This window comes from Phoenix dactylifera, chromosome 13 (assembly GCF_009389715.1).
Source record: "Phoenix dactylifera cultivar Barhee BC4 chromosome 13, palm_55x_up_171113_PBpolish2nd_filt_p, whole genome shotgun sequence".
Classification (NCBI taxonomy): domain Eukaryota; kingdom Viridiplantae; phylum Streptophyta; class Magnoliopsida; order Arecales; family Arecaceae; genus Phoenix; species Phoenix dactylifera.
Window position 1 is genome coordinate 3,637,977 of NC_052404.1, and position 27,258 is coordinate 3,665,234.

General features: G+C 37.8%; 1 protein-coding gene across 2 annotated transcripts; it reads right to left on the minus strand.

Moving 5' to 3' along the window:
- Positions 1 to 428: 428 nt before the first annotated feature.
- On the minus strand, positions 429 to 22,354 carry LOC103701639 (PH, RCC1 and FYVE domains-containing protein 1-like). Of its 2 annotated transcripts, none has more exons than XM_008783783.4 (9): positions 21,899 to 22,352; positions 13,353 to 13,439; positions 10,620 to 10,709; positions 9,323 to 9,403; positions 8,963 to 9,157; positions 6,737 to 8,875; positions 5,652 to 5,798; positions 2,153 to 2,523; positions 429 to 1,165 (listed from the first exon to the last, which is right to left on the minus strand). In XM_008783783.4, exons 1-9 carry the CDS (start codon positions 21,959 to 21,961, stop codon positions 1,033 to 1,035), a joined length of 3,306 nt encoding a protein of 1,101 aa, XP_008782005.2. In that variant the 5' UTR covers positions 21,962 to 22,352; the 3' UTR covers positions 429 to 1,032. The 2 variants fall into 2 exon arrangements, with proteins under 2 accessions (XP_008782005.2, XP_026658246.2); XM_026802445.2 differs by lacking the exon at positions 429 to 1,165 and adding an exon at positions 1,191 to 1,630 and having other exon boundaries at positions 21,899 to 22,354.
- Positions 22,355 to 27,258: the final 4,904 nt, after the last annotated feature.

Below are 27,258 nucleotides of genomic sequence, written 5' to 3' on the forward strand. Positions count from 1 at the left end.
AATTCTGAAGTTGATTGAGAAAACTCTTAACTGCCATTCCAGCACATAAGGCCTGGTTATTAGCTTGAACATTGCACGATGACAAGCTAATTTACGCCTCCATTCTTTACTAATTTACCCTTCAATTCTTCACCCAAGAAAGTAAAGTTGAACCAATTTGCAAATTTGAAATGAATGATAACGAACATCTGAATCATTTAAATTCTCAAGCATTTTGTCCTCAATCTTGTCATCAACCATTCATTAAATGAAAAATTCCATCAGAACAAGAAGATTTGTTTGGCTTTCCTCAGCAAGGCAATATTTTTCTTTAACAAACCAGACAGTGCTAGCCACCAATGGGCCTCATATGGAGGTTCTTTGGGTACCTACACCTGTAAAAGCCGTAGTCTCAATTGACTCAGGATTGAGCTACAAATTACAATGAATTATTAGAAACCATCTCCCAAAAAATTACATTAGAAATCACTGAATTCATTTTCACTTTGTTTTTTAAAGGACCTTATGGCCAACCATGATCAGATGTTCTCAATCAGAAGTGTTGTCTAAAATCAACAATCAAAGCAGCTGTTTTTCTATAACAACTTATCTAGACATAAAAATATCCACTAAAGCTCTTGAAACTGAAATAATGCAAGAGCCCAACTTTGCACAAACATTTTCAGCAGCTAGATAGCTGAAACCGTGTGCCTTCCTTTCATTGGTTATTGGAAGAACACAAGAAAAAGGGGAGGGACAGAGAGATGATGCATTTGCTTATGAATTTACAAGGCAGGATATTGCCAGCTGCATACTGAGAATTTACATTCCTCACAAACCCACTCTACTTTTCCACACGCCGGGGGGGGGGGGGGGGTTGTGGGCAAATCATGTAGAATACCAGCCACATCTCTTTATACTCAGGGCCCTCCAATCTTTCATAGGGCTAAATAAAATATACCCACACTTACAACCATTTGATCAGCGAGAGCTTCCTCATTACTGCAGCTTGGATCCAATTCGGATGACCGCTCCTTACAAGTCAATTGAATTTCAATGGGATCCTTCATCATTCCCAACACTTGAGGCAGACCTGTCAACCATGCGGACATTGTACTGCTGATAAATCCTTGCCCGGTTCTCAGCCCACCATTGTTCTGCTTGTTTCTCACTGAACCGCTTCCGACTGAATCCAAACAAAAAATTAGAGGATTGCTCTTAAATGTGCGAAAATAGCATAAGGAACAAAATGTGATTGATTATGGTCTTATATGTATAGCCAACAGCACAAATGGCGACAATAGAGTCACAAACCATTATCTGACCAACCAATCAACATGATGATTTGTATTCTCAATCATCGCTAGGTCATATATACTGTTCTCCCAACAGCCAACTTATCGTTTTATACTATCAACTCCAATTTACCACCAGCTATAGAGTACATGATTTCTTCAAACAGAAAAAATGAAAAAAGATGTACAAATTTAATCATAAAAGTACTTAAAGGAGCTCATAATAATATAACTATTATCTAATGCATATTAAAATGAAAAACATTTTGTGTGGAGAAAAAGATGGCCATTTATCCACTTCTATAACAGATATTTTCTGGCTTCTGATATCATCATCCCTCACATTGCACAATGACCTGCACATATACATATTTTTCAAATGACAGTTATTTGGCACTTCCAGTTTGACATCTATTAATATATAATGCGAAAGGCTTGAGGCTAGCTTCACGCTTCTGGTCTTAGAGCCTGAAACCTCATGGCTTCAACAGTTCCCAAAAAATAAAAAAAATCTGGCTTTTCAGATTTCCCAGATGCACATCTGCTCCAAAATCACATATACCGGGCTCTAAAAAATTGTTTTTCCTTTTTCCTATGAACCAAAGGTATTTTTTTCGACAAAAACAAAAACAAAGAAAATATCCCGTCGTCCATTGGACAGCACCATCTCTTGCCAACCGGGGGAAAAAAATCCTATTTCAGGAAAGCACCACACCTTTTGCTATATCTAAAAAAAAATTGCACATGCATTGCACAGGCTAGACTCTAGTCCAATACTATAGCAAGTAGCAGTGGACTCTGGAAGTAACTATGTGCGATATAATTTTATCCTATTCTACTTTAGGGCATGAATCAGAATATCACTGCTTCAGACATACCTGAACCGGACCCTCTTGAGATCTTTGACACCCCCAGGTAAAGCAGTGAGGGTAATATATACGCCTGGCTCATCTTGCTCAACCCATTCAGACTCTTGATTGGGGTCTGCATTTGTCACTTTGTTTCCATTTCTTACTGCTTCTGAATGACCTACATTGCTCCAGCTGCTGATGGAACTTGCTCCATTAGAAACCAATAATCCGTTTGAACCATTTAATTCTGGTTCAAGAGATGGAGCAGGACTGCTCATTCGATCAACAGCTGCAGCTGAAATATCACTTGAAGCAGGAGTAGTACTGAAGGATGCCAACGAAAGGAGTTTACTGTTTTTGGCCGCTCCAAGAGGTAATCTTTCAGCCATGTCCTTCAACTGCTCGAAACAAGAAGATTATGTCAGAAACAAGATGGAACATGTAACTACATATTCAAAAAACAGCAATAAGCGCATCAACAGAAATTTCCTTCTGAAATTGCATCTATATTTGGTGATGGTTTTTGCTACTTTCGTAGAACTAAAAGTAAGAAAAAAGTTGCATGTACAAAGTGCACTTTCTTTTTCCTTGAAATGCAAATCTAAAATCTTCAATCAAGATGCAATAATGGGCATATAGTGTCTAGATCATTAGCCGTAACAACCACATGTCAATCAAAGTCCCATAGAATATGATGGAAAATCCTTGTCCATCCCATAGAATATGAAGTACCAGTTTAACTACTCATATGATTAGAAGTCCCCCTGCCAAGGAAGTAGCCGCTCGATCAGCCCTGCACCAAACATGCAAAAGCTGTACTCCTAGGATAAGTTGGAGGAGCAAAGACAATCAGCCATATAATATTTTGATTCATCTTATGAGCTGAGGCAAAAATATCTAGCAAGTTGATAGCATAAGACAAATCCCCCTCAAAGCCAAGCTTGGATATAACCATATCATCAACTTTCCCAAGTCATACTTACATTGCCAGCATATATCTTAGACAGGTCCAACCTGTACATCTTATCAACCATGCCAGTAACACTGCTCGAATTCACGACTAGTGCATTGAAGAGATTAAAATTAACATGTCCTACTCTGTAACTCTCCCATCAAACCCAAGAAACTGAGATTGTTGTCTGCCATGGGCAATGATAGTTATCAAACATATCAAAATGCATTATCATGTGGTGAAAGTGAAACTAAAGATTTAAATGAAAAGTCATTTTTTGCCAGACATGATCAAATAAGTGTCTTGAAGGTTTCACTGTTCTTCCTCAAACACAAGAACTCAAGTCAGCACAAGAGGAAGCAACAAGACCTAGTAGGCTATGAATATATTTTATATAGAATGAGGGTTTTATGGAGGTGCAGGGAAAAAGAATCCCAAGTTATCTTGGACATGACTCTAGGTTTGTTTGGCAAGTGCGTTACAGATTTCACCAGACCACAAAATTTATGCAGGAGCTTTTTACTCAACATCCTACCACTCCACAAAGAAGAAAATGCCTACATAGGATCCTTATAGAGATGCCCAACTTATTTCGTAGCTTCTCCATATCTAGATGAGGTTGTGAACTTACAATCCTGTGTTAATCTACTAAACACAAACCAAATTCCTTCTCAACAATAGAAAAGGGCAAAATTTGCTAATGCCAATTTTCATAGAGAAAATAGTTAAAATGAGGTTAACATCCTTTTTTGGTTCATGATTAGCTAACATTTTACGATGAGGTAATTGCCCAAGTTCACATTTTTTAGAGGTTAATGCCATTCCATTACAGAGGAGCCACCTAGAATTTTCTGGATGATTGAAATCACGAACCATATCAACATACTAAGCTCTATAAGGACATTAAAAAACTATCAGGATCAATTATCAGGTTGTGCTTGGGTAGAAAGTTTGAAATTTCATTTCAAACAAAATATATTATTGGTCTTTGGGACTCCTATATGAGAGTAACTTTTTTTTTTTTGGATGAAACTACTGATTTTGGTGATCAACATCTACACCGAAATAAAAAACTAAAACACAATGTTAAACATCTTTCAGGTTTTTATATGGCATATAATTCCAAATGTCGTGTACATCTCCTTTGATCAATGTTAAGTAATATCTCTTGCCAATGAAAAGTAAACAAAAACAAAGAAAATCTATAAATTTTATTTAGTTAATGGTGCATTTAATTCATACATCCATAGATAACAAATTCATATCACTAATACAGTTGCATTTTCACATTCCTATATGAACATTAACAATTCCATGCTAAGCATGAAGTGTCCATGTCAATAACTTAAATTTGAGGAGATCTACAAGATACGGATGACTAAGACTAAGTTGCATGCCAGAATCTGCTACGATTTCTGGGAGAGTGGCTCAGGTGCAAACTTTAATTTTTAGGTTTTAATTGCCTATAATAAATAATATAATAAAATGCAACAAAGGGATTTTTTCCATGCAAAAAGACAACATTTTTTTTCTGTACGACATCTTAATTTTGTATTTTGAACATCTTTAATTTTAGAGTTTGGTTTTCTTTTATGCCCTTTTATGTTGTATTCATTGTAATGAATTATATGTAATTGATGCCTGTAACCTATCTATATGCCAAACTACTTGAATCTATCCCAATTTAACCCGTTTGGGGTGGATTGAGGTTGATTTGCCCCATGCTGAGCTTGAACTGGCTAGAATTGCAAGGTTGGATGCCTAAAACAACCTCTTCTGCAATCATTCTCCACCTATTGAAGTTGGGAACAAAGTGAGGGGGAAGGGATTAATGCCTAGAAGTGGCTTATAGGATTGAAGCTTGGTTTTCGATTTTTTGGGGCTACAAAATCATCCTAGCTAGGTAAATTTTCTTCCTTCTCTTTTTCTTATTTTTGAAAAAATCGAGTGAAAATTCCTCTCTAATTGAAATAAAAACATGGGGAATTTTCTCAAATTAGATGTTTTTAATCATCAGATTTATGCATTAAACCATGAATTAATGCATCAGTTCAGAATCAAAATCAATGATCCTTGAGGTTTGGACTGCCCAAACCTACAACCAAAAATTGTGTAAATCTGAAAATAATGCGAAAGAGGCTGTAGTAAGGTGTAGCAGCCATATCTACCTGTACCCATAATAATCTTTGTCAGCACAATCTTTGCTACAGCTCATATTGTACCCACTCCTAGTTGGTATGCCTCCATATTTTGATACTTTGAACCTTGGTATGTATTTATTTTAAAGTAGAGATATGTAACAATAGTTTCAAAAACTGTCAAAAAAATTATAAATATTTATAATCTGCAATTGTTTCAGTCTACAATTTCGTACAAACTATCCAAATAACTGTAAGCATGCTTTATGATAAAATCCTACACATAGTTTTACCCAACAAGCAACCCCCTAAACTTCAAACAGTAATAAAGTAATTCAAATAATGTTATTCACTCCCTAAGAAACAATAACAGCAAATTGAATATGCCATAAATGAGAATTGCAATCATATCATCGTTGAAAATGATGACCCTTACTTGTGCAGTAAGTGACTTTATAACTTCTTTTGCTGCTTTGCACTTTGCTGTTTCTTCCCCTGCAATTGCAATAGCTTCCTTCAACTGTTTTGTTGTTCTTTCCAACTCAACTTCTTGAAGCTGGGCCTTATGTATAAGATTCTCCACCTACAAAACATACTTCATCAGAAATCATTTATATGCATTTTGAGTTTTCGATACATGCCAATTTCCCTATAAAAATTAGTGTCTTGCACTTGCTTTGCAAGAAGTAGCAGACTGCTGAAAAAAGTGACATGGATCCACATATAAAACAAACAAGGTGTAAAGTATTCAACACCATGCCCACACTGATCAGCCATCCACATATGACATAAACCGTTGTTCCATATCATGTTACGTATTGGTATGCACCAAAACAGAGAGATGCATGATGCTATCTGCAGATGCTAAGGATATTTTCTATCAACTCTAACTTTTTGTACTATATAATATCTTTGGACTGCTATATGGGGATGAACCAATGAACTAATAGAGTTGAACATTTAAATAACAGTGTTTGTTATTTCAAAGAAAATCTATACAAATACTTTTCAAAGAAAAACAGAAGATCAAATTCATAAATTTGGAAGAGATCTACATGTAGATGATGAGAGAAGAAGTGCAATTTGCCCATGACCTATAATTTAAACGAAACAAATCTGAACTGACAGCTCTTCCTTGGTTTGCCTATTGTGAAATATACTTTGGACAGACATTAAAAACATAGATATGTATCATAGATGATGAATCTCAACTATTAGAATTGGGCTCTTCTCAATATGATAGGTATCAAAATGATAGTAATTTCTACCTTATCCAAATAACGCATTATCTCTAAAACCTCAGTCAAAAGGCTGACTCTTCTCATTAGCACCCATCAGGATCTATGTGCTCCAGAAGAAGATGTCATCCATGCACAGCCCAATGTTGCAGATACTAGGAGTAGATATAGTGTTTTTCCTTGGTTATCAATCGGTGACATGCTCAATAGGGTAGAATAACAGAATAGAGAAAAAAATCACATGAAACTGAAGAGATGCGTGACATATCTGGTAAGCATGTACCTGAGCTCTTAACCTAGCCACTTCTTGGCTTAGGTTATCATGTGTTCTTTTTGCTTCATCAACAACGACTTTTGGAGATGTAAGTCCTCCCAGAGTTGGAGTTGGTGTTGTAGAGCGAGGGGGGCTAGGCCTTCTTGATACTGGTGAAGTTGCACGAGAAACAATTCTTGATCCAGGAACAGAAGCAGAAAAGAACTTTTTTGATGTTCCGAATACCGGATTCAGTGATCTTGAGATGTTAAGGGCACCCCAATGTGAACTTCCATTTGGGATTGGAGATACACGACTGCTATTGAATTCAAATTTCTTGTTTCTCTTGGAAGATCTACCTTCTGTTTGCTTAAATGACTCTATGGAAGAAAGTCTGGAGATATGAACATGTGGTCTAGGATCCAACTTATCCTCCTTCTCAATCATTTCACTGAACCCCTGAATTATACTACCCTTTTTAGTTGCTGCAGAATGAGATGATGAATCAGTTTCCAAGGCCTTGCTTAACTTGTTAAAGCAGCTGTCACAGACACGATATGGTTTGTTAGGATTTGGTGCCATGGAAGCCCTAAGAGACTTTTTACTGCTGCAGGAATGACAAAAGACAAGTGCACAGTTGTAGCAATTATGGCGTTTTCTTTTGAAATTAAATGGCAGGCGGCAGCCTGAGCACATAGACTGATCAACACCAGACACCCACTTATGAATACAGATTGCTGCAGTAAAGTTAGTGCCACAAACAACACTTCGGACTTGTTTATCTTTTAAAGCTTCAACCAATGTTGGGGTATTCTTATCATCAATATCGCCATGACCTAATCGGCCATTTGCTCCTTTACCCCAAGTGTACACTTCAGTTCTTGAAGTTAGGACGGCAACATGATATGCTCCACATGATATTTCCTCCACAAAGTTCTTTAGTAGCTTACGTTCAACACGGACTGGGAGCTTTCCATCTGCTTGAGGATTTCCAAGTTGACCATAAACAGTGCTGCCCATTGTATAGACATGGCCAGAGGTTGTAAGTGCCACAGTTAGGCTGTGCCCACAGGCAACTTGACAAAAGTTTGGTTCAACCAAGGCAGCCACACAAGTAGGCACGAGTCTTGGTTCTTTGTCACCATGTCCTAGGCGGCCTTTATCTCCATCCCCCCATGTAAACAGCTTCCCAGAAGAACAGTTACTAGAACTAGAATTTCCAGCCATAACTTCAACAACTGCAGCAGTATGCCAAACACCACAAGCTGCTCGCACTGTGCGTAGTCCTTTTAGGGATTCTACTTCCCTAGGCACAGAGACACTCTTGCGATCTCCATGACCTAGAACACCAAAAGTTCCATCTCCAAAAGTAAATAATTTCCCAGAAGAGGTTACAACAGCTGTATGCCAAGGTCCACAAGAAATTGCTGAAACATGTATGCCCTCTAAAGGTCCATTAACCCTCTTGGGTACCCAGTGGCTCACTTCATTTCCATGCCCAAGGAGACCAAAATTAAAAGTACCATCCCCCCAAGTGTAGAGGTCACCAGATAGTGTAACAGCACAAGTATGGCACTCCCCGCATGCTACAAGTTCAATGTTCATATTGACAAGAGCATCAACAAGTTTTGGTTGAGCCACATCAGAATCTACTCCATGCCCAAGCCTGCCTCCTGATTCCTCTCCCCATGTGTAGATCTCTCCTTGCTTAGTGACAAGTGCAGCATGTCTGCCACCACAGGATATGTTCTGAACATCAAGTATTACGGCAGATTCTATGGCTTTTGGTACAAGAGAATCGATTTTAATGCCTGAACACGTTCCAACTCTATGACCGCCACCACCTAAAATTCCATCCCCAGTTCCTTCACCCCATATGAAAACATCACCTAAAGCATCACCATCATCATGACCAGAGCCTTGACTTGATGAGCTAACAGCACTTGACAGACTTACCCTGAATGCATCCATTGTAATGCCCCTTGTATGCCCATTTGCATTATCTGAGCATCCTGATGACACAGAGTGCACTGATCCACTAGCAGAATCTGAAGGAAAGAAAACCTTAGGAGGCACAGCATATAATAAACCATCAGAAAATGTCTTCTCCAAGCCATTCTTGGGTGGACTTTCATATGGACTTCGAAGTCGAAGGGTTTCGCTGCCATCCTGAATTAAATAAAACCAAAGATTTCCTGTTTTAAAGAATACAATATTGACATCAAAGAGAAAGAAATTAAGATGAACTTGGAGCACCTTCTGTATGCTATCACTGCTACCAAAAGGAGAGCTTAAAGGTGAACTTCTATGGGTGTATGTTCTTGGACTATTAGTACCAGAAGATACTCCATCACTTCTCGATTCTGTTCTCCATTTCTGGTGATGGCTTTGTGATATCAGTGTTTTGAGACCAGCAAACCAGACTTCAGCTTCATCCTTATCTTTGCATATCTGGCATATATTAGAGTAAGATGACAACACAACTATTCAACTTTCAAGTGTGAAAACTATTAATTGGGAACAGAAAAATAATGAAGCAGGATAGAATAGGTGCACCCAAGTGTCAATAGAAGCAATCACAGCCATAGAAAATGCACAAGATGTAGCAACACTTACAAGATCCAATGACCTATCATTATAAATAAGAGAAAATGACTGGCATTCCTTCTCGGGACGTGGGTACCTCTGAAATACTGCCTGAAAAATAGAAATGTTTTCAATCAATATTTAATATATTTGAAGAAGTGGGCTAAAGTATAAACCTAATAGATGCCAACTTACAAAGGGATCACAAACATAAGTTTCAAGGATGAACAAAAATTTACATAAAATATGTGACAATCCTACACATATCTTCCAGTTGTCATTAAGCATCAATATCACAAATCTTTTTATGACAGAGATAGGGAAGAAAAGTCTGGAAATAATCCTATAATACATATCATTGAATTGGACCTGAGCCAAATCAAAAAGGTTTCTTTTTAGTTTTGACTAGGTCAATTTTGGTCAGATTTGGATCAGAGGCATCAATCCAATCCAACTGCAGCCCTATTCTCTGTCCCCATACCAAATGAAATTTAATAGAAATTCAAGTTGCACATGTTTTGTAGGTTTTGTGAGACCATACACAATTCAAAATCCATCATGCGGAGTTTAGGGAGCACTAGGCGTCCTAGTGTCCCTCTAAAGATCATTGAGAAGGTTTTCAGTGGTCAATGGAGGCTACCTCATTGCATTTAGTGTAATGAGTCCTGAAGAGTCACCGATGCCACCACTTTTTCTCCATTCTATTCCTTGAGAAACTACACAAGGAAAAGATAGGAGAACATATAAACAGACATTACATACAATCCATGAACATTCCCATGGAAAATATGAAAGGATAGAAATCAGGTAGCATGTCAGACGTGTATGTGGCAATTTACCTACATTAGGTGAGGTGATCGTGCAATTTTTCTCTAACACAAGTTTTTTGCTTTGAAAAGTCTCTTTAAATGGTGGTAGCATAGTTTTGCGCTCACTTTTAAAATTAATGAATGATACAAAATATTCCTCCATAGATTTTTCTTAAATCTAATAAATTATAATTTTAAATTTACATAAAATTATATTGACAAATTTTGAATAAAATAGACTACTTGCAAATGTCAGGAAACTGAAGCACTTATATAGACAGAAGGACGAAGTGTATTCACAACTCACAACATCTTGATTCTGCCTGATGTGATAAAGTAGTTTTTTTTTTTCTGCATAAATATCATACTCATTTGAATAGCTTTGCACAAAACGCCACAGATTCTGTTTTCTTAGAACTGCTAGGCCATATGTGTTTTTCCCCCCTTTTGGGTTGGGGGTGGGGGAATGGGATGCAATCTTCTGAAAACTTAAAAAAGCTTGAAAAATAAAGTCTTACAGTGCGTTGTCCAGGCATGATTCTGGATACATGGCTTAATTTGAGGCGTTTCTCCTCTTTGCCCGAGAACCATATTAATATCGATTCATCCTGAAATTGCACAATGTCGGCAGAGCCATGTTGAAAAGATACATATTATAACAGATTACTAAAGGATCAACAACCAATAAATTCTTAAACACTAGGGAGTGGTCAAAAGAAACCATACATGAACGATGGCAAGATCAATTGATAACTATGGCATCATGGCACCATTACAAATAAAAGCATCCAGAGACAATTAATTGATTTCTGCTCCAATTCAAGCAATTAATAGGAAGTTCTCAACTATATAACCTTCACTCTTCTACTTTCCAGATTTAATTTTTTAAGGGTTCATGGAACCATATATTAAGCCATTTTGTCAACACAAAAAATGTTTGCATAAGGTTATGTTTATTCAACCAAACTAACTTGAAATTGGTTCACATTCATGACAAGCATAGCTTGCACAATGTCGGTTCAGTAACTTCAAATATTAAGTCCTGTTTGGTTTGGCTGAAAGTGTCCATGAGTCGAGCTCCAGCCAAGAGACAATCAACAACAAAGAGTATGAGAGAGGAGATTGAAGAAGGAAAGAGAGATCAAATGATCAAATGAGAGGGGTTTTGGGGCTCCAGTTGGTTGGCATAGAATAAGTTGCAGCTTGCAGGTCATTGGCAATCGCATTATCAGAGTCTGGTGTAGAGGAGAGAGGAAAGAGAGAGAAGAATTGGAACACTAGAATTTTGAGAGAGGAGATAAACTGGAGGTGAAAGTTGGAAAGGCATCATTTGGCGGGTGTCAAAAGTACCATGGACTGTAGGCTGTTAGCATTGACTTTTGGAAGGGGTATATCTTAGGGTTTTGAGAGAGGAGACAAGGAAAGGAGAAACCAAATAGGGCTGTGCTCAATGAAAAGAGATGTCAGGGTTTAACCGGTGTATAAAGTCAGAGAAAGGTATGAAATACCAAAGGATGAGCTTGTACCAGTCACGGTTTAGGACAGTGGACACTTCAGTATGACCTTGTACCAACACATGCAGGCACACCAGTGTGGTACAAGCAGTACAGGCTGATAACTGCAGTACATAGCAACCAGTACGTCCCCACTCTGATCAGTATGTAAACCATGATCTGAGATGTTAATCTCAGCTGCTAATGTCCAAATATTTCAGCTGTTAGATTACAAACTAAGGGTTAGGTAATCCTTAATAATCAACATATACGCATATCTATATTAGTAAAATTTTATCTATGTAAAAACAATATTCATTGAGCAGAACACAAGCAACAGGGCCAATCTCAAGATCACTCCTCTTAAATTTCAAGCTCATATTCCAGGCTCAACATTGATTCATCTGCTAACTAAGGAGCCATATCATGCTGAGCTCCAAGCTTAATAGTTGCTGCTCACCATAGGTTTACTCATTTAACAACCCTAAGGAGCATCTAGAAAAACATACTACAAGAGGTCAAAATTCAGAAAGATACTTAGCTATATCAAGAGGCAACAAAAGATACCATATATTTTAACCAGTCTTAATTTGGAATGAAAAAGAACCAAAGGAAACAATGCATGATAATCAAAGGAAGCTCTTAGAAGTTGGAACCCCCACTTAAGCTCCATCATCATTTGAGTCGGTCTCCATTCATCTAGTTATTGACCTTATATGAAATGGGTGATTAAAATTGCTCATAAGGTTGGGGTTGTACGTTTTTCTGAATTAATGCCACTATGCTCGGTTAGCAAATATGTGTTGGGTTAGCAAGCCACTATAGGAACACATTGTTCGAGGTGTGTTTGAAAATATGAAGCTCCCAACCAGATGAAGGATGTATACTTAAATTACTGATGGACTTTATATCACCCTAAAGATCATCCTTAGCCATGTCTGCCACTCCTAATCTTGTCCTTTGGTGGTGCCCTCCCAATATGGTCTAGTAACACCAAAGATGGATTATCAACTGCCCATACCACCAGCAATTCATCAAATGGGAGGCAGAGGATAGTGATAACATCCTCCAAGTTGATAGTCATTTTACACAATGCTCTTTTTTTTATAGGCATCCTCTGTAGGGTTTTACAGCCCAAATACAAAACTAATTAATAGTAATCCTCATGCACAAACCAAATCAAGCATTACAAATTATGATATAATCATACTTAGGAGTGTCGGGGATACGGATCACATAATCAGGTCAGCATTGCCTGATTCCCATCAACACAGCTTAATGAGGGTTATGTTCATCAGCTCAAACTTGCATGTCCCATATATATCGCAATGTATGGCTTCATCCAAGTGGGATATTTCTTTGACTATTAAACAATTCATAACGACATAGAAAGGCAAGAATTGCTCAGAAAGTTATGTTCCTATCTTATCTTTGGCGTTCCATGACCTTGTCAATCCACTTCCAAAGTGCGCACAAGTTCTTGGAATACTATTACCTTTTCGGATGGAGCTTACATGACACTCGTAACATTACCTAAAACACTGTCACTAGTTTTCAAAAGGTTCTTCTCTGCGATACTTGCATTCAATGGGCATGTCTACAACATAGCTCTGAACACTAATGGAAGACCAACTATTGATAAATTATCCGCCTAAAAAAATGATACAACTAAAAATCTAGTAAGTGCAGCACATGGGTTTTTTTCAACCATCCCTGAAAAAATTTGAATATCCAAAAATACAATGTAAATAAACTTACATTGGACAGCCTAAATGGGCAAAATTTAGGCTTTCCTCTGCGTCCATACTTGAGCAAGTATGCTCCTTTCTTAAGAGCAGTGATAGCCTGTAATAGAAAAAAGTCTGTTAAAATGTCATATACTCTATCAACAAAACATTCGTGTGATCTTTGAAAAAGAATCACAGAACTTAGGTCCAGTAAGATATGTAAGATGTCTGCCTCAGAATAACTCCAGAATCAAATAAATTGAATAATGATTGCACCACATCAGACCCAGACAATATATAATATACAGTTGCAGCACTACTGGACCCTATGCACCAGAATGCAGCAAGATAAGTGAGAGAAAAGCATAACAATCATCAGGAAAGACGCAATAACAAGAAAAGGAGTGTATGAGTAAGATGTAACAGCAAAGCCAAAAAAAGAGAAACGAGCATGCAAGTGACTTATGATGTCATACGAAAATAACACATGAGGTAACAACATAAGCAGAACCAATATTTTGATTCTATGGTGACAAACCTGTCACATTATACTAGTCCACAAGTTCCAATCAGTAAGATATCTTGTATCCTTCACAGCAGATAATGATGTTTGATGTGCAAGTTTGTTTATTTCATGCCTGATGTTAACCTTTTGGCGGTTTAAGTTATTAATCATCATTACACCTGTAAGATTTTAAATCTTGACATGATATTAGATGTTTCATAAATTTAAATGGAATTCAGTGCATACAATAGTACAAGGTATGCTAATGCGGGGTGATTTGTTGTACCATAGAGATCTATAAACGATCTACCATGTCTACTGTCATTGATCAAAGGATGGTTGAAAATCTGAATGTGCAATTCAATCTATCATGGCAAAATTGGTTTTTGACAACCGATAGTTGCTTTTAGCTACAGATCCAACCTCATACATGAGAGAATACTTAGGCATCTCGATTAGTTTCTGATGCATCTAATGATCTAAGGCTGTGTTTTCTGGTCAATACTCATAGAAATTCTTCATCTTATCCTCCCTTTAAATTTTTCTCTAGAAGAGATGGTTGCTAGGGACAACTCTCTTCAAGTTCTTGTCACCCCACATCCTGTTTCCTGAAGATCAGGCTCTTTCCATTCTTTGGGCACTGCTATGGAACCTTAGTCAGCTCCAAAATGGAGCATGCTATTAACAAATTTGCCAAGCAGAAGTTTTGCCAGCAATGTTCCACCGCTACAGCTGTTTATGCTCATTAAGGTTCTGCTAAGAAGCTTGTTTCATCCGAGGATGTTATGACTTGGAAGCTAATTGACTGCATATATAGGTTTGAGATTGGCTAACACTATCTCATCCTCAAGTAAAACATTTCTAACACTCATTATGCTTGCTCCCTTTGCTATAGGTAGCCTTGGGTCACATCTCATCCTTGATACACCTTTTATAACTCCTTTCTAAGCAAACTTGGTTACAAATTTTATTTCTCATGGCACCACACCTTTTTGCATATCCCAGCAGGGAAGTATCACCTATACTCTAGTATAGCAAAAGACTCTTCCCATGTCCTATTCTTTAATCTTGCTACTAATATTCCTAAAAAGCCTTTTTACAAGACTAAACCTGCAAATGTTTATTCGAATCTTCTTGTCCTGTGAAGGATCATTATTAGTGGAAGTTGAATAGGATCATAGATGGGAACTAGTAGTAAAAGAGAGGAGGGGGGAAGGGCAGTCCATCAATTAACATTACTCACATACATCTCTTTTGTCTGGTCCTATCTTTTAATCCGTTTTAGAAGTTGTAGCGGAGGTAAACTTGTTAAGCAGCCAGCTCTTATGATGTGAGCAGTAATTTTTCTAATACAGCTTTTGCCTTGGGATATTCTAACAATTGGGCATCTCTTGTTCTTTTAAAAGGTTGTGCCAAGTACCAAAGTTAATGAACGTGGCTGCATGTCAATACAGTAATGATTTGCCAGTGTGGTCTCAACCCTTTAGTCCTCAAGCGCAGAACAGAGTTCATCAAGTTCATCATATTGGATTCCATGCGAGAACAGAGAATGGGAGAAATCTAGACAATAAAAACAAATTTTACTGTATTTCAGATCTATTTGTGGAAAGCCTACCCCACACCGATACAGATAATATAAATATGCATAAACAAATATCCTGACATATGTATATAACATATAATGTACAGACATACACATACATATACAAATCTCCAGTGCACTATGAGAAAAATTCCAGTTTATCTGAAAATTGAAAGGATTTGGAAGTCACAAGACCCTACAACATTCAAGAATTGTTAAAAAAATCAGTCAATGGAAAAGTTCACAAGATATGTTGTTGAAGTTAAGAACTTTAGCTATGAGTGCAATATGCTGGAGCAAGGTTTGCCGTACCAACACCGGTAGGCATACCGGTGGCCTACCGGACCGGTATGGTTCGTACCGGAACCAGTCCAGTACGAACCAGTAAGCTCTTTTTTTTATCTTACGGTTTTTGCGTCCGCGCGCAGACTCTTTTTTTTTATCTTACAGTTTTCGTGTCCGCGCACGGACGCGCGGGATAAATGCCACAGAGTGGCATTAATGAGCCTGCGTGGGCGCGCAGGCTGGGGAAACGCGCGGGCGGGGGAAACGCCTTCGCAGCACTTCACAGCGCGAGGAATCGCACGCGGACATAGTTCCCCAGTGCGCAAAACCGCGCGCGGACAGAGAATCGCGTGCTAGCGGGATAAATGCTATAGAGTGGCATTGTGGCATTAATAAGCCCACGTGGGCGCACGGGCACGCTGCCCTGCGCGGGCTAGGGAAGCGCGGGTGGGGGAAACCCCCGCGTGGCACTCTGCCCCATGCGTGGGGTGCTCTGCCCAAGCGCATGGCCGAAAGAGCCATGCGCGTTTTCCCAAAAAAAATACCGATGTGAACCGGCCGGTACACGACCGGTACGCATGCATACCGGTCGAGATCGGTCCGAAAACAGCTGGAACCAGTTTCCACGCTGTCTGGATACCGATTCCAGGCCGGACCGGTCCGTATCGAGCCGAACCGGCCGGTACGGTCTGGTTCGGCAGACCATGTGCTGGAGTATGTCAACTTAGACATGCCATGATTTTCAGAAAAAAGTTACAAACCACAGTGACAGACAGCTGTCTCTATAGACCATATGAATTTCCAGTATAGAAACAAAATGGAGGTCGAGAGATGTTATCTAGAAATACCATTCACAAACTATGTTCAGAAGGTTTCAGTTATAGCGTATCATCTAGGCATCTAGCATGTCATTCTTTTGTTTTCTCACATCTCTCTGCCATTTTCACAAGTACCTCTATTATTTTGAAGCCCATCTCTCTTTACCTCTTTACTTCATTTCATCAAAGAAAAGCTAATAGTGGCACCCATCTTCGCTCGTGCAAGATAAACAATATGGTAAGGCAAAATCAAGATAACTAAGGAAACTATAAAAGAAGCTAATAACAGTAGAAGGTGTAGGTAACTGTGATCATTTCTTCTTTATTGGGTTGAAAGTCCCTTATCCTATCAGCAATTTACTCATGAATCACACCAGAGAGTATCAGAATTTTATGTAACCCAAACTTACTTACCCATCTAGTATTTCAGGAGTTGATTTAGGCAAATGCAACAAAGCCTCAGAGAGGAGAAGGGGTGGACTAAGAAAATAGACTGCAAACAAATTCAAAATGATCCAGAAGATAAGCGGTGGCAGCTAATGTAGATGTAACATGTTCAATTAGCTAGCACCGCACAAATCTTTCTAGTATCCAAAACAGGTGTCAATGGAAAAATAAAAATCCGTACAAGATCATCTCAACCTAAAAAGTAGACTTGAGACGAAGCTCAAATGATTCAGAAGTGAAGCTGCAGCTGTCAGCTGATGCCGATGAATTATGATAAATTAGCAAGATTCACCCAAATCATGTGTATTTGTAAAGTCCAAAACTTTCGGTATCAATGAGAAAAAGAATAGTACAGGATCCACAACAACCAGCTGTCCTTTCAGGGGCTAAGATGTGGATGCAAAACATTTCAACGTGCAAAAAAGAGCCAATAAATTTATTAATACAACATTAAAATTTAAGAAGCATAGCAAGAGTAGAGTAATGGAGAAGAATTTTATACTTTGAGGGGAAAACTTCAACATGATAGGTCACAAGGAGGTGGGAACATACCTATTTCAATAGCATATAAAGATGTGATGATAACAATACGCATGAGAGTAAAGATGGTCTACATCATAGCTTAAGTGATGCATCAAATCATGTTTCAAATATCAAGAATGAAGTAAGCAATATCAAATAGAAGCAGATACAGTTAGTTCTTAATACCTAAAATCCACCAAATATGGTACTACCGCACTCTAATCTCACTCCTACTTTCTAGTAATTGTGTAACAACTCCAAACCCCTTGCTGATAATTTTTTGCTTGTGGGTATTGGGTTATACATGAAAACTGATGACTCCTAAGTCCTAAGAAGGAGTACATTATTTTGTTAAACCGTTTCTAATCTATTGTCATACTTGAACCATTTTATCAACTTTTCGTAAGGATTTATAAAGAAAAAACACTTGATAAGATATTTAGTAACTTTTATTAATTTTATACACCTCTTGGCAATTTGCCTAAATCTCTTCAGAAGAACTACCACCATCTTTTTGCACCCAAATTTGCTTGTAAACCCAGCTGCTCAGGCTAATAAGGTTAAGCCTTTCTTAGGCAATAATAACACTGGATAACACATTTTTGATCATATGGAGGAAGCTTGGAGGCAAAAGTAACAGAGGATAAGCAGATTATTTGCTTCAAAAGATGGCTTTGGACAATCAGGTAAAAGATAAAATTTAATTCAGAACCTGCAAGGCTCAAGAAAACAGAGTTGATTTTTGGGAAAGAATACCGAAAGCAATTGAATTCAGGTGACAGAATTTTATACTCCTACAGTCCTACTTACCAATGGCTAGAGAGAATGGTCAAGGATAAGAATCTATGGTAGAAAGAACACCATTACATCAACCCTAATAATGGGACAAAGAAATGTTTGCCGCAATTCCTGTTATGTCTTATTTAGATGCAAACCATGACATGTGTGAGTATCCTTTGTATGCATGGCAGACTAAGGCCCCGTTTGGGGGAGATTTTGGATGGCCAGAAAGCACTTTTTGGCCCTCCAAAAGCACTTTTAGATGATATAAGGGTATTTGGTAAAAATTTTGGAAAGTTGTTTTAGCTTTTTCAGAAAGCCAAAAACAGCTTTTTGGGAGAAGTTCTATTTTGGAGCTTTATAGAAAAACACTTTTAGGCCTGATTGAGAAAATATTTTTTTGACCATAATACCCATAATAAAATATAACAATTACACAACATGTCCCTTTAATAATTGTTTAACCAATTTTATCACATAGCTAGAAAATTTGTTATATTATTAAAAAAATAATTTATGCTAATAATTATATTATTTTATATCTTTATTATTGTATTATACTATAAATATAATATTATATTACATTATATCATAATATATTGATATGATTTGTTGAATAATTTAATATTATATTAAATTATTATGCTATAGTATACAATATTATATTATATTACTGTAATATTATACTATATCATATATTTATGTATTCATACTTATTATATTTTATTATGCTCTGTTGTATAATACTATGCAATGTTCTTTATGGTCATTTTGTCATACCAAAAGTACTTTGTTAGTTTGTTTACCAAACACATGTTAAAGTGGCACGACACTTTAGAAATGTAGTTACCAAACAGTAAATAGCTTTTTATAAAAGCTCTATTTTAGAAAGCTCTACTTTCGAAAGCTCTACTGCCAACAGCTTTCCCAAACGTGGCCTAATTATGTTTATGGTTATTGAGGTACTAAAGTTTGTAAAACAACCATGTAAAAAGTAGATTTACCACCGATACACATGACAACATACGGATAGTATATTGACGAATCCAAACAACCCATATCTATCTATTTATCTACCAAATAGACCAACACAATGACACCATATATGGAACACCATAATTTGATGGGCGTAAGCCAACAAAACAATAATCATCTCAGGTATAAGCCTACAAAACAATAATCATCTCAGGCATTTTTTACATCAACAGATGAACAAATGTTGCCTATCATATAAAAATTAAAAAAAAATGAAACAACAATCAACTATTGGCATAAACGAGAAGAAAAATCCTTGATTTGCCGACTTTAATTCAGTCATGCTAAACCAGTTTCACCCTTACAAGCCATAGGAAGAAGCAAGAATGAGCAGAGGTCAAAAGAAGCAAGGGATCTTACATCATTCACTATCTAGCACAAAATAATAGGGAACATAATCAAGAATTAAAAGCACTGTACAATTTGATAATCTTTGCATCTATAACATTATCAAGATTTCTAAGGCTAACTCTTCAAAAATAGATACTTTCTTAAAACCGTTTCTCACTACTCTATCCTGTTTTGCCACAAGTTGCCACCTAAACTAGGTGCTTAAGCATTCTAGGTAATGATTGCCTAGTTACCATACAAGCATACGTCAACAAGTTCATGCGCTGCCCTTGTTTGTGAGAGGAGACAGAAGGTTGCTGTTAACTGTAAAAAGACCTTTATAATTTAGACATATCTAACTTTATTTTGACTAACATAGATATATTGATTCTTCCATTTCTTCCTCTAACAGTTCCTTTCCTTTCTTCTTATTCTTTCTCCCCCCTTTTAACCTTCTTCAATATTATTGATTCTCCTTTAGTCTGTCGTTTTTCTTTTTCATCCATCTTTTCTTTTTTATTAATATCAAGGAGAGAAAAATGTTAACCTTTTCTTGTTTTTCTCCCTCTTTTCTTCTGTTTTTTATTTGTTTCCTTTCTTCCAACACTGTTTCTTTTTCCTTTTTTATATTTCTTTTTTCCCTGTTCTTTTCTTCCTTTTGTTTGTCTACAGCTTCTCCATATTCTTTCTTTGAAAGAGAAAATTATTATTTGACCTATGTGGCTGACTAGTCATCTAAGCACCACCTAGGGGTTTTCACTTTGTGAAACCTTTTAGCTGCCTTGATTCCATTGAAGTCTTCTTTAGCCTCCAATTCCTCATGACCACAAATTGAAGCAATATTGGCAACTTCACTGTCACCAACACCATCTTTAGCCTACGCTTCATATGTCCAAACATCGCAAACAATTTTCTATTCCGTTATCCTAAAAGATGTCACCTTAAGTATATCCTAATTTTACCTAACAGCCATCTCATAGTTCTCATGTTTGTCATGTCATTTTTATGATAATGGAACTCCCTCATTAGCCAACACTTTGATCCATAGCGTTGGACTAGTATTAGTTATTTATGAACTTTTTTCTTTTGAGCATATGACATTCGTGTGTATGATGACTTCATCCACCCTGCTTATACCCTAATACAGACATACCTAGTTATCCCTTAACCTATAACCTCCTAGTTAACCATCAAAAGGAACAAATGCATCATAAAGAATGATAAGAACCAGAGAAGAATTGCCATGAGAAGCAGGCATCAGCCAGGTCAAACGAATCCAAAATTGAATAGGATTTGACGAGCACCAATATACCTATGGGAAAAGAGTAGAGTTCTAGGACTTGTTTGGTTCGCGGGAAGAGGAGAGGGGAAGTGTGGTCAACGGAACAATGAAGAAATGACTTATATTTGGTTAGAGTTTTCAAATGAGAGAGATGAGAAAGTAGTTTTCCTATGGGAATAAAATTCTCACATTTCATGGAAAAGAAAAATCAAGTGGGATATAGAAAAGTGATTTTCCTACTTGCTGAGAATTGGGATAATTTTTTTTCAAAAGTGCCCTTAAGTTTTTAGATAGAATGGGGAAAGGTTTTCCCCTTTATCGAGGGCATAAGAGGTACTTTACATAATTCTTTTAAGAAAATAGATTCTTAACCAAACATAAGTCGCTCTGGAATGTGCAACTTTTCCATGGTCAATCAAATATGCAAAACCTACTTTCTCATATATCATATACCCAAACATCAACTTCCCAAAAAAATATTCCATTGACAGAAAAATTTTCCGGCAAACCAAACAAATCTCTAGAGAATTCAGAGGCAGCAATCAAATGAAAATGACTGAAAAAACACCTTTGAGAAGAATGAATGCATAGTGGGGAATACAGCTTAAGAAGAAAGTTCACTAGTTATTCATGGCCCTTGAAATCAGCAAATAAACTCCTGTGACTCTCAGAAACATCTTCATATATCAGTCCAAATTTGCTACATGAGTTTTTGCACAAAAAACTGAAAAGCTTGTACCAGGACCCTGGCTGGAGCAATTGCTCTACCCTATAAATTCCAACCCAATAGCATAAAATCTCAATGCAGGTAAATTGATATTTTTATGAGCATTAACATTTAAACCAATGTAAATTTCTCTACTCATCCTTAACCACCAACATTAGAATACCTTCAAATTCAACCATATAATTTAAATAATTCCTACTTTCAAGAACTTAAAAAAAAAAAAAAAGAAATCAGCTAATGCCTCCGAACCAAAGAAGCCATTACCTGCTCGATATCCCTCTCGACAGGGCCCGCCCTGCCATGATCCGCCGCCGCAGCCGCCGACATCCCCTCCACCAGAACCAACCTTTAGCACTCCCTAGTCCGCTTTCTCCACGACCGAATCGAACCTCCCACCCATTCTCTCCAAGTTAGGACCTGTCATCCACCCATCCGTCCAAGTCCTCCAGAAACCGAGTCAACCTCTAGACACTCCAAATGCCTCCAGGATCCGCCGAAGTTGGTCCCGATTCCTCTTCTCTGGCTACATATTCAGTTCAAAACCTCTCCAAAATCACAGTCCTCGCTTCCTCGCAGTGCTGTTCGGATCCAAATGCCGAGAGCTCCGAGTGTACGGGGGAATCGAGGAGGGGGAAAAGGCAAGAGATCAGTCGCCAAGCCAAGGAAGGGAAAGGAAGAGAGAGAGAGAGAGAGAGAGAGAGAGAGAGAGAGAGATGAGGAGAAGAGCTCTCTCCTCTCCTCTCTTCTCTTAGCTTTTTTTATGAAAAAAAATATCTTGCCGTCTTTTTTTTTTTTAAAGTGTACAGCTGTTAATAGTATTACTGCTGGTGGATCCAATAAAAGGGGAGAAATTGGAGTAAAACTGGAAAGCTGAGGAGAGGAGGAGGGGTGGTTCTATATACACCCCCCCTATTGCTCAGGACACCCCCCAAAAATTAAAAAAAAATTAAATACTCTCTACACCCCCCATTTGCTAAGGACACCCCTAAAAAATTAAAAATTCCTAAATTACCCCCCACCCTCCCCACCCCCTCACCTAAATTGCTCTCTACACCCCCCAAACCCCCCCCACCCCGCTCTTCCCCTCCAAAACACCTCGCCAACGCCCAAAACCCCCCGTTCCCCCTTCTCCCTCTCGTCGCCGGCATTCTCCCGATCTCCGACCACCTCGCCGGCTTCTTCCGGAACCACCTCGCCGGCTTCTCCCGAAATTTTTTTTTTCACGGTTCGTGCTCCGTTCGGCACTGGATCGCCGAACAAAAGGCTTCTGTTCGGCTGAACAGTGCCGGACAGAAGCCTTCTGTTCGGCACTGTGCAGCCGAACAGATCTGTTCGGTTGAGGGTTGCCGAACAGAAGGCTTCTGTTCGGCACTGTTCAGCCGAACAGAAGCCTTTTGTTCGGCGATCCAGTGCCGAACGGAGCACGAACCGTGAAAAAAAAAAATTTCGGGAGAAGCCGGCGAGGTGGTTCCGGGAGAAGCCGGCGAGGTGGTCGGAGATCGGGAGAATGCCGGCGACGAGAGGGAGAAGGGGGAACGGGGGAGGAGGGGTTTAAGGGGGGTTTGAGGGGTGTTTTTTTTTTTCTTTTCAAAACGAAACGGAGGAGGAGGAAGGGGGGTGTATGAGAAAATTTCAAGGGCAATATGGTAATTACACTAAAGGTTAGTTTGGGTTTTTTATTTTTGGTTTTTGGGGGGTGTCCTGAGCAATAGGGGGGTGTATATAGAACTACCCGAGGAGGAGGGAAATGTAAATGCAAATGCCCTTGGCTTTGTAGGTTATTTTCGGATATGCCCCTGCTTTTCACTCGATGGGGAGTTGACTGGGCGCCGGTCTGGTCCTCCGCCGCCTGATGCGTGTTAGCCGAAGGCCCAGGAGTTCTGGGACGGGGAATGTGAATACGGTCACCCCAGGTGATGCTCCTCTCCTGTTCTTTATTTTTTTTAATAAAAAATATTATTAAAAATTTTAAGAGCCAGTTTAGCTAAAAGTAATCTGGCATGAAAAAATAAATTCTATAACAGATTGCCAACTTTAGTACCAAAAATAAATGAAAAAGATGATAAAATAAATAAAGGATCTTAGAGAGAGAGAGAGTAACAAACACCACCAAAAGAATGATATTTGTTTTTCACATTAGATTACTTAGTGAAAATAATCTGAGATTACCATTTCCTAATAGAAATACCATCACTTATGTTATATTGATATTATATTACTACATTGATTAATGATATTTATAAAATATTAATTATCAATAAACAATTAACAAATATTTATCAATTATTTAATAAATCTTATGTATATTTATTTATATACCAAAATATATTAAAAATTATTTAAAATGAGTAATATTATATATATAACTAATTTAAAAATACTTATTCAAGGGCCATAAATCGTCAATATTCGAAATAGCCAACATTGCTAACATTTATGTAAGTGAGCTATAAATCGCTAACAAATAGACTAAGAAAAATATGTTATTACTTGAATTATTTATTAAAAGGTATTTTTAAAAAATGGCAATATTTCAATATAAGATTACCTCCAAACAAATATAGTATTTTTTTTGGAAACTATTTTTTGGAGTAATTTTTCCACCAATTAAATATAGTAAAATTTATTTTCATCTGTAATCAATTTTTTCAGATAAATGATTGTTAGAAATCATCAGTTTATCCTACAATCTAATATACCCCAACCAAATGAACCACAAAGTATTTTTAATTTGAAGATGTCAACCCAGGCATAAAATCTCCAGGTTCGATCTTACCCTTATTCTAGCATGAGGTTAAGCTTCCACTAGTTCTAGTTCTCACTTTTCAAAAGAAATTATTCATGATTTTATCTGGCCAAATAGTTTTCCTATCGCTATATGTGATTGTAGAGACAGCAAAAAACTCTATCAAGGTAAGAAAATACTCCCCTCTTCTCTCTCTCTCTCTTCCATTTCTTAGATGGAGTCTTATAAAGCTCTCTCAAGATGCGAAATATACTCCCTCCTTCCTCTATTCCATTTTTCAGATGGAGTCTTGTGTCACCATAAGTTAAAAATAAAGTGAAGAGTTTGTGAGCCCGAGGTATAGTTAAATTCAGGGATGGAGTCACACCCTCAAGAGCTGATACTATAGTCCTATATTATGGATCACAAAGGTACCAATAGAATATCAGTAAAGTCCCTCAGTATTGATAACAGAGATTTGGATTCAACTTTCATCTTACCCAATAAAAAATATAGAATATTTCTACCAGAAAAAAAAAGAGGATGGAATATCTCCCTACTATCTATTGCTCTTACTCTCAAAGGAGTAAAGAAAATCCTTACAATAAATTAATTATCCATGTTTAGTTCAGAATATCTTTACAAGTTCCGAATCAATAATGTTGTATGTTGTTGCTGATGATATTATATTTGCTATTGTTTATTTTGTTATCACCCTAATTATGCATTACTTTAACATGAACAAATATATAAAAATTTTCAAACTTGTGTTTTCTGAATTTTTCTGATGGTCTGAATTCCAACTAAACTTTTTGTCAGTTTCTTGCATATTTTTCTAGAACTTCGAACCTCCAACTCTAGATAAATTGCTCATGAACATCAACCTTGTGACTATATTTCTAACAATGGACCATCCTGAATAAAGATAGCAACATTGCTTGTTTTCTTTGGAGATTTAATTTCCATTTTGAAAAGGTTTAAATTTTGAATAGAAATTTTAGTTGTTTTTTCTTTTTTGAAAAGGTTTAAATATTTAAAAAAAATTATTGATGTCTAGTAGTTTCAGGCTCCATTGGGTTTTGGGGATGATGGGCTGGTGCATACACATGCACAGCTTACTCAGCTTGGCCAGCCATGCCATGCATGTGGCAAGACATGGCGTGTGCAATATGTATGCATCTTTATTGAGAGAGCCGTTAAGACCTTTGTGGACTTGTTTGGGGGGTTACTTGGACTAAGCCTATAAATTTAGCTTCAATTCCTAGGTTTCACAAGAAGTTATAAATAAAACTTTGCATGTTAGCATCCAAGTTAGCCAATTTTGAGCTCTTTTTATATTTATTTTTTCTTCTCTTATTTTTTTTATATTATTTCTTCTTTTCTCCTTTAAAAACCGAAAGAGCCTTTTAGGTCAAATCTCCCTATGATCATACATATGATAGGAGGATTTAGGCTGAAACCAGTTCATTGTATGTTGGGAACGAAATTTATTCTTAGGACTCTCGCCATACACCTACACCAGAGAACAAAATTTATTCTTAGATTAGTATCTTCTCACTCTAGATACATCTTTTTTTCCAAATTACTTTTATAATTTTTATTATTATTAAATTTCAAAATAATTTATAAATTTTATTTTCTATAATTTTTAGCGATTTCTAAGAAATAGTTTCCAATATATCAGAGCATGAGCGAGTGGATGATGGACCACAAGGCAGATCATGATGAAACTGTAGCCAATATTTGGATCTTTAAAGAGGAAAGGAATGATTAATTGGCTTGTTAAGAGCTATAATATATAGCCCATTGGATGAGCAATGTTAGTTGAGTGAGTGGAATGGCCAAGAGAGCAGGAGGCGTACTTTCCAAAGGCCAAAAGGTGGTTTCCTTCTTTTATGTGGGGATGGATGGCCTTATCAATTGGCCTGCCCACAATCAAATCACTACTCCATAGCAAAAGGGAATGGGAGGTTATTGAAGCGTGCAGCTCCTCCACTTGCCATCTGAGGGTCCCCCATGCAAAGGGAGGAGGCCTTGCTACGCCCATAACGTTTCCTTCTGAACTAAAGCTTTCTAAAGGCAGGCCAGGGCAAGTGAATTGAAAGTTGTGTTTGGTGTGTAACCTCTTTTTTTTTTTTTTTTTTTGCTGAAAAAAAAGGGGTAGGGGGGAGGAAGGGACAAGCCCAACCCCGCGTAGCAGCCCCCACTGGACCCCCGCCCCGCCAGGAGAATGTTCAATGCGGGCAGAAATGGCCGTGTGTTGGGCACCCCGACCGGTTTTACTCATACCCTCTCCACCCATGGGCCCGGCTCAGCTACCCCTCTAGGCTCTGGCTCGAGTCCCAAGTGTGAGTACGTCACACCTGGCACCACCCCGGCTACTAGCGGTTCAAGAGCAGTCCTATACCTCAAGTCCAAGTAGTGGACAAAGTAGTGAGCTCCGGTCCACAATTTAATCGTCGCCGCAGCGATTCGAACTTGGGACCTTAAGGTTAGAATTTCTGCCCAGTACCACTAGGCTAACCTTTGTGGCCTATAGATCTCTTCATTGCCATGCGATCTAACCCTCAGGCCTTTTTCTATACTATTTGTGAGAGATTTTTAATTAATTAGTAATTATCGAAAAGCAACATCTAAAATAGTAGCCAATCTTCTATCCAACATTTTGGCCAAGATTTTGATATTTTTAATATGCCTTGGATCCGACTAATAAGGCCAACCAATTGAAGCTCACTGCATAGCCTCAAATAGAAGCTTGTTCAACAGACGACTGTTACTGCTCGGCTTATGAATGCACATCCTGCATAGTTAAGCCCCGGGACGTGCGTAACATGCGGATGATTATTGCTTGCTGAGCAGTTCCTCAATAATCAACATCGATCCTCGTTTTATATAAGGT